The following is an 8,631-nucleotide window of genomic DNA, read 5'->3' on the forward strand; positions in this document are numbered from 1 at the left end:
GCAGAGCACATCCTGCTTCTTGTGAACTCACTAGTATCTGCAGCTTTGGGGGCCCAAACACCTTATTGGAAACAAGTCTGGAGAAATATCTGCACAGATGAATCCCAGACAATTTTACTCCCTCATGGGAGAACTATTCTGGGCCAAATAGAGAGGCATTTTCCTTACTCAGTCCTGGATCAGGCAAATTTTCTGTTGCCTGCAGTGTGAGCTGCAGAGTTGTGAACTCACTAGTATCTGCAGCTTTGGGGGCCCAAACACCTTATTGGAAACAAGTCTGGAGAAATATCTGCACAGATGAATCCCAGACAATTTTACTCCCTCATGGGAGAACTATTCTGGGCCAAATAGAGAGGCATTTTCCTTACTCAGTCCTGGATCAGGCAAATTTTCTGTTGCCTGCAGTGTGAGCTGCAGAGTCCTCTAGAGCCGTTGCACGGAGGGCTGCTTATGGAGATGCTGAAGGACCTGACTTTAAGCCGTGTCACTGCAAAAAAGTAGTGACTTTTCTTCCCAGTTTAATCTAAACATGTTTATTATACCAGTCAGCTTCATCTGTCTCTGATATCTGTGGATATATCTGCATATGAGCAGTCTGGAAGTTTAACATGACTTAAATCATGCTATGTGGATAAGAACTCAGACACATGGCTGAACCCAATTGAATGATGGTGGCTTAAGCACCATCCATCAGCTTTAGTCACTGATACCGTCTGCAAACACTCTCCAAGCCCACAGCAAACAGGAGAGAAAATGCACCAGCTTAAACCTCTTTCAGTTTAAGCTCCTGCAACTAGATCAAATTTGATTATACATGCATGAGTCCTAACTCAAAATGCAGCAAACTCTTGTGTAGATACTCTTATTCAGAAATTAAGTTATATTAGCTCACCTAATAAAGAATAAAGCTGCAGAAAATCAGGCTGTTTTATTCAAGGTGAGAGCATTCAGAGGTGTTTACTGCAATTCCGACTCCTATTTTTCACTGAACATGACTGTGTAGTGTTTCTCAGGACAACTAGATACAGTAATGTCCGAAGGATTGCAGTGGACAACCCACAGTTTCCTACCTGGACCACTTACAGTAAGTTCAGTTTAGTATATCTGGCTGTCATTGTCCAGTGCACAAGCCACTGCCAAGCAGTTACCCAGAAGATATGCAAACTGGGGATCTGCACTAGCACCTCCATGCAGTAACTGCTTTGTCAGGGTTTAAATGAAGACGTGTAGGGCAACAAAACACTGGATCTTACTCGCCCTCTTCTTGTCTCCACCAAAGACCTTTCCCACCTTTTTCTCCCTTCCCTGTTCACAAGCTCAGTCCACAAAAACATTTTCTGGAATACACGTTTCAAAACACGTTGCAGGAAAATAAGCACAGAAATAATGAAGGAAAATAAGGCAAATGTGCAACTGCAGACAATGGGATTGACTCAGGGACAAAGTGGCTCTGAGCCTGCATTCCTGGCAGAAACCTGAATGCCATCTCGAGGCAGTATGACACTGCTCTCCCCAACCTCATGGGACTGACTGCAGTTCTGGAAACGTGGAGGGAGAAAGCAATCATTTTTCTGTGTTCCCTTTCACCAGGACACATTAATTTAGTAGGAACGTTAATGATTTATATTATGCATTTTTCAAATCCTCTTACGGTTGCTCATAGTCTTTCTAAAGACTAATCATTCAGATTAATTATCCTTACATAATCTTATAGAAGAAAAGAGAAAATGCTCATCCTTTGTGTGGAGAATGCTATAGTTTCATAGGATCCCCTGTATTTCAGAGTACAAACCATATCATAACTATATCATGAAGCCACACCATACAAACCTTACTTTTACTAGCCAAAATCCAGCAGTAAAAGCAAATTTAAAACCATTATGGAGCAAAGGGATTGCTTTTTCTCTGTATGCATTTGTCCCTCGCTGCTCTCTCTCTAGGCACAGATATAATTTTATCCAGCTTTTGCTACCTCTGCCTCATATGGTCTGACCTTCAAGGTGATGACTGTTCATGAGTGACCTAATATTTTGTTATGGAATAGTTTAAGGTGAAATCCAGAGGGAACTGGTTTTGAGTGGCCAGGGTACCATAGCGGGCTGCAGACAAACCCTCTCTCTTTGCCTTGGAATTCCATCTCTCTGTTCACTCTACATGCTACTGAATCACTGACCAAGAACTGGAGATCACATATTTTATTCATTTTTTCTCTGACAAAAAATGTGGTGTCCTGGAGCAATTTTGCTGCAATAAACACTCTCGGGGAAAAGTCAGCTCTGTTTGGGATAAGAGATTATTGTGATGGACTCTTACAATCCCCTCTGTAAGATTATTTTTTTGTTTGTTTGCTTTTTTTTCCCCTGGACATGTTACTGGAGAGTAAAATCTTTTGGAAGACAGGACTGATAAAAAGGTCAAGTTTTCCTAGGATATTTTAATGTTTTCCTTTATTGCTTTCGCCACCAAAGAACATTTATTGGTGATTATTTCTTTGGGATTCTTCTGCATCCCTCAAAGCTGCACTTAAACTAGATAGAAGCTGATTTATTTCTTCCCTGATTCTTTGCAAAATAGGAAGACTGTCGTGCTGAGATTCCTTTTTTTGTGTTGCATGTAAGGATGACAGATTTTGATAGGAGGCTCAGGTTTTGTTTGATATATTTGTGAAAGAGAGAACATACTGAAAACAGAAGAAACAAATGTAATCTGCGACACTGCAAAGTCCTTTAGGGGACTGAAAGTCCAATTCCAGCCCAATGGATGCTGAGCTCAGCTGGGCTTTGCAGAAGACTTTGGAGAAGACTACAAAGATACATGTATAAAATGTGGATATATAAAATCTGTAAGCGTCTTTGAAAATATGAAATCATAGATCTAAATCTCCTAAGTTCTTGTGAAAACTTCAAATATGATTCACATCCATATAGCTGATGTAATGATTTATGTTCTCTCTTCACAAAATGGCTTATCCAGTATGCTTAGAAATGGCAGCTATGTACATTCACTAGTTTTGCCTCATAAAGTGAAGCACTAGACAATTTTAATTTAACCAGTAGCTAAAATTCTGTATCAGACAAAACAAGTCTTACAGGGCAAATAAAAAAAAGCAGAGTTCTACCACCCTTGTGCTACTGCCCATACACTACCACCGATATGTTTGTCAGGCTTCGCTCCTAGCACCTCAGGTCCAGAGGAAAAGAATATTGTAGAGCTGTCAGTAAGACTGTCAAGATGGCTATAATTCACTATAAATTCAAGCTAGGGCCACAGAGGATGTCCCCTACCTTCCTGCTGTCATTGAACATGAACTTGGAACATTCACAGACTCTTACTGAGCTTTTGCTTTCTTTAAATAAAATAGGGATAAAAGCATCTTCTCTTACAAGAAAGTTGGGATAAAAAATACACTAGTTTTCAAGCTATGTGGGTAGGAGATGTCATCAGAAGTCCTGTATGTAGACTAAGCAGTGCTTACCTGTACTACAGTTGGCTCATTGGTCAGCTGAGGATCATTAAGTCTGTCCCTTCTGTAATTTAATGCAGGGTGTGGGCCATTTCCATACTGACACTCAAAACAGGAACCTGCATCACAGCCCAGATCCAGGAGATACTTCAGCACAGAGAGGTACTTCATGGAAAACATGATGGTAGCTGGAAATGTGGTGGGATGACTTGATATGTAGGCATCAATGTTGGCTCCATGGTCAAGGAGCAGCTTCATTGTCTTCAGGCAGCCATGGCGGATGGAGATGAGTAATGGGTTAATGAGGTCTACATTGGGGTTGGCTCCAGCTTGCAGCAGGAGCTCTGTGGCATAGATGTTGTTGTTATAAACAGCAAAATAGAGGGGAGTGGTGCGTCTGTCCTCGTACAGGCAGGACCGTTCGTTGGAGAGGGAGGTGTTGACCTCATAGCCAGCATCAATCAGCTCTTCCAAGATGTCATCATTGTTGCGTTCGGCTGCTAAGTGCAGGGGGCTGATGCCACTGCGTTTGACACGGGTACGGCTGGTCACAGGGATCAGCATGGAGACAATCCTGCCAGGTGGAGAGTCAGTGAACAGCAGTGAGCTCTAGGGGATCTAGGGAACCTACAACCATACAGCGAATCATAGCTTTATGGCTGTACCTGTAAGACAGAGGCTCTTAACTTGGACACAGGAAAAACTCTAAGAGAAAAGAGTGTGAACTTCAAACTTGTCAACAACTGCCTATGCTCCTACCTTGCCAAAAATGTGAGTTGTATGACCCCTTCTTTCATGGGGGGACACTTTTTTTGAAGTTGTCACCCAGTTTCTGTGACAGCTACAGGGGCAGATGGAAGAGATGATATGCTGGCACTCACCTACCCTGTTGTAACTTCTTTTAGGTTCCACAGCCCAAATGGCAGACAACCATACAGGATTTACTAGATGTTCTTCACCATCATTGTGCTGTGGGTAGGATTGCAGGAAGAGGTGCACAGCCTCCAGCCTGAGGTGCCAGCAGAGAGTCTGTTATCTCCTCACCTCCCTAAGGATTGCTTTATTTCTTAGCAGAGAGGAATGCCAACATGAAGTGCTGACAGGTCTTATGGGTCACAGCCACAGCAAGAGGCTTGAGATCAGAAAGGGGATAAAACCCCCTCTCTGCAGGACTGAGCTAGGATAAACTACATATTTGATTCCCTGGTCTTTGTCAGATTTTACAATTCAGTTATTACTCTGCATTGATCCCTGACCTGGAGACCCTCACTCTGTGGCTCTTGGCTGTGGCAAATCCATGGGTCTATCAGTGTCCATCCCAGATCATGGGGAGCCAAAAAGACAATTAGTAAAGGGGAGAAAAAGAAGTCAAAATATTTTCCAGGCTGGTTTCCATGTTTTAGCCCAGGGAGAAAAAATGTACAGCCAAGTCCTAAACTCCAGTAATGAGGGATTGCTGTTGCAAAATGTGATGTGGCCTTAAACAAAACAACATAAATCAAGCTGCTCTCATTATGTAATGTGACTTTCAAATATATGATGTACAGAAGCCCCACAGTTGAGAACCCAAGATCATTTTTATGTCTGCATAAATGTCATTGGAGCTGCATGACCAATCCTATGGGTTAAACCTTCATTTCCTGCTCATAAGGTTAAGTGGTTTAGCCAAAGTTGATATAGGCAAGTCAACTTAAGATGCTTCTAGAAAAAGACTAGGGACCATCCAACTTGAGTCTGCCTGCTGTCTCAGGAGATGCCCATGCCCCTATACAATGTCTGTGGAGAGAGGGATATCTAAAGAGGAAATTGTGGGAGCCAGCAAGCTAAGCACACCTTCTCTTCTTCTTCCTCCCATGCAGACTTCTCCATCTAGCAGTCAACAGCTCTTGTAATACACAAACACACCAAGCTCAGTTTCCTGCCATGTACCATGTCTCCTTTAAAATGTTGCTTATCTTCAGCTTGACTGCAATGACTGGTCCCAGCATTGGGCCCTCAAACATATATTTGCATAATGAACTAAGCCAAATATAAATGCCAGTCTCAGTAAAACCTTTGTCTGTGACAATCTTGTGATCCTGTGAAATGATCCTGTGAACGACTGAGCCTCCAACGCTCCCAGGAGCTGAAATAACAGTTGAAGATGCATAGCACTTTACAGGATTATGTTCCTATTTGCATGATGGACTGTTGATGTCTCCAAGTTACTTCTACATCTCATTTTTAAACAAAAAGGCTTTTTAATTATGTAAATATCTTTGGAAATTAAACAGCTTCTTTTCCCTTCCAAGCAGCCGTGCTAGTTTTCCAGTGCTGTGACACTCGCCAGGGAGCAGGAGGCTTGGGTGCTGGTGAGCTGGCAATTGCCCACCATCAGCAAATGTTCTGTGAGTGCCTAATAACAAAAAGGGCACAGAGCACTGTGAGGACACCATGCCAAGTACCAGCATTAGTCATTCCATGATCAAATGTTTTGAAGATTTAAGGGTCTGTTTTGTTCTTTCCCTCCAGCACATGCGCTTCAGCCAGCTCTTCACATCTGAGTTAAAGAGGCACTGCATCATTTCTTTCTGCAAGGGGGACCTGAACCTTACCACACGGGTGCCAAACTGAGGCTCTGCATGCAAATGCTGCAGTGCCCTAGAGCTCAGGACAGTCCCTGTAACAGACTTTTATATTGGCGTGACAAGCAGGAAGCATCAAATTTGTATCAGTTTAATTATGTAGCTTGAACGTCTCTCTCTTCGTCACCCTCCAAAGTGGCTTGGTCCAGTAATATGGTGCCTCTACCTCTGCAGCCTTTCCTGTCTCTTCAGAGGGAGAATGCAGCTCAAGTGAAGGCAGTCAAGGACTGATAAGTCAGACCACATCCCATGTCCGTCACAGGGCTGAGCTTCACATACAGTTTTGAAAGAGCGTTGAGTTTCCCATTATCCCTGACACCTGTTTCTGTGACCTCTATTTGTCAGAAATTATACGGAGGAGGAGGCAGAACATCCTTAGTATGAGTGTGCCAAGAGTTTACTGACTTGTATTTACTTAATAAATCTGCCCACGCATCGCAAAGTCTTCCCTTCTCAGTATCTCAGTTCCAAGGAGGAAAGAGTTAAATGTTTGCTTGCGACTGTCCTGAAGCTCATGAGATGACCCTTATGAATTTCAGGTCAGTATTGACAAGGTGTCATTTAAAATAAACAAACACCAAGCAACATGAGTTGACAGTTGAGCCCTGGGACCACATTCTTGGCTTTTTGATGGTAGGGAGCCTTCGTGCTCTGGCAAAATGTTGAAGTGTGGAATTCCTGCAGAATTACATACTAAATCTGCAGGAATACAGAGGTCACCATGAAGGGTGTTATTTTACTGAATACCAAAGGAATTAAGAATGATCAGCCAATTGGGCTAAAGCTTTGTCATTTAGATAAATATTTATAAGAGAATATCTTTTTCTTTTGTCTTTCTTTTGCACTTAGTTTGCAGCAGTTGTGCACAAAAATTTGTGCTCAGTCTTTTATAAGTGAAGGAACACAGAGTTTGGACTAAATTCTGGTCTCACTTATGCTGCTGGTTGTTGGGACAAACAGCTATGAGACCTGGATCAGGCCCTCGCTTTCATAATAGAGGAATGGATTCAGGTTTCAGAGTTTACACGTAAATTTCTTTTCAGGTCAGAGTGTGGAACTGTTGGTTGGAGAAAGAGATTCAGAAAGCTGAGACAAACTCTACATACAAATTGGATTGAGATCAACTCACTGTATTTCAGATTAATTTTTTTGAAAGTGAGCAACTGTAGCTGATTTGTGTCTCTGGCACAGGAAAATGTCTTTGTAATTCAAACCCTGGAGAAAATTTTGAGTCATGCCCACATTAGTCCGTGCAGGGTATTCATGCCCATGCTGTAAGTTATAAACCTGTTCCATAAGTTCACACTGGGCTGCTCTCTAGAATACATGGTTAGCACTAGGAAGCAGGTCTAGTGCAACTACAGGAAATGAATATCCTCAGATCTATCGAAGTGATTCAAGAAGCTTAATTTGCATTCCCAAGCAAACCTAAATGCTAGGATGAAAAATGTTATAGGAAGGTGTAGTGATGTCAAAACTTTTTGTTTCTCACTGAGAAATATATAGGAATCTACTCAAGTAATTATCTGCAAAGATAGTTATACTGTCCAGAAACAGTCATTGCAGTTAGATTGACTCTCTCATTTGCCTATTGCTAAAATGATTTTGAAGCAAACTGGTAGTCAGAAGCATCCCCTACAGTCACCAAAGGGGTCTGTCACTGCAAGATGTGACTGTGTTTTGCAAAATTAGCAGTGGGTCACTCACCCTTCCAGCAGTGAGGGGTTAAAGGCAGAAACTAAAATTTGCTCTGGCATCAGGAGGAAATGCTGTCGAGTTCAGGCTCAGAAGCACGCTGCAATGTCCCAGAGTTAGGTAAACACTATTTACATGACAGTGCAACAATCCTATCCCTAGACAGCATCTTCTAAATTGATACCCTTTATCCTAGGCTGTAGAGTTTCTCCCTTTCCTAGAAACACCTCTGTTTCAGAGGACTGGTAAATCTACCTGATTCCTGATTAATTTTTTCTGCTAGTTACTTTTCTCCCTCTTTAAAGAACATACTCAGCTCCATCCCAAACACATTTCATTTCAGAAACTTACCACTGGGCCTTTTTATGCATTTGTCTGTTACATTTAGGAGTTATTAATCACTTACTAGTAAAATATATTTTCCAGGACACAAGCAATTGTTGTCCTTCTTTTCAGAAGCCTTTCCAATTTCCTGAAAGGTTTCTGGAAGTGAGGATACCACAACTGGACACCATATTCTAGCAACAATCTCACTAATGCCCTAGAGATTCACTTAACCACTTCCTGCTGTCAGCAACTGAATTATTGTTAATAAAACCTGAACACACCAGAGATGAATCCAGAATCTTCTGCTTGTGCAGGAGAATCACAATGGGTTCATGTAGGAAAATGATTGCAAACTGTGCTGCAAAAGCTGCTGAGGACTAACACTCCCCACTGATGCTTTTTTTAATTTCATGTCAAGCAAGTTTTGTGGAGCTCGGTCTAATCCACTTCTGAAATACATGTTATTATTTAGCTGTTAGAGGTGATGTCTTGGTAAAGTTAAAGGAATCTTGCACCCCACAT

General features: G+C 42.0%; 1 protein-coding gene across 2 annotated transcripts in view; it reads right to left on the minus strand.

Moving 5' to 3' along the window:
- ASB2 (ankyrin repeat and SOCS box containing 2) overlaps positions 1-8,631 on the minus strand; it is a 23,718-nt gene that overhangs the window by 1,460 nt on the left and 13,627 nt on the right. For both annotated transcript variants that reach the window (XM_009082355.1, XM_009082354.1), the window contains one exon: positions 3,476-4,037. In XM_009082355.1, the coding sequence (XP_009080603.1) occupies positions 3,476-4,037 (562 nt within the window). The remainder of the gene's footprint in view (positions 1-3,475; positions 4,038-8,631) is intronic.

Source organism: Acanthisitta chloris, unplaced genomic scaffold, assembly GCF_000695815.1.
Source record: "Acanthisitta chloris isolate BGI_N310 unplaced genomic scaffold, ASM69581v1 scaffold2839, whole genome shotgun sequence".
In the NCBI taxonomy this organism is placed as follows: domain Eukaryota; kingdom Metazoa; phylum Chordata; class Aves; order Passeriformes; family Acanthisittidae; genus Acanthisitta; species Acanthisitta chloris.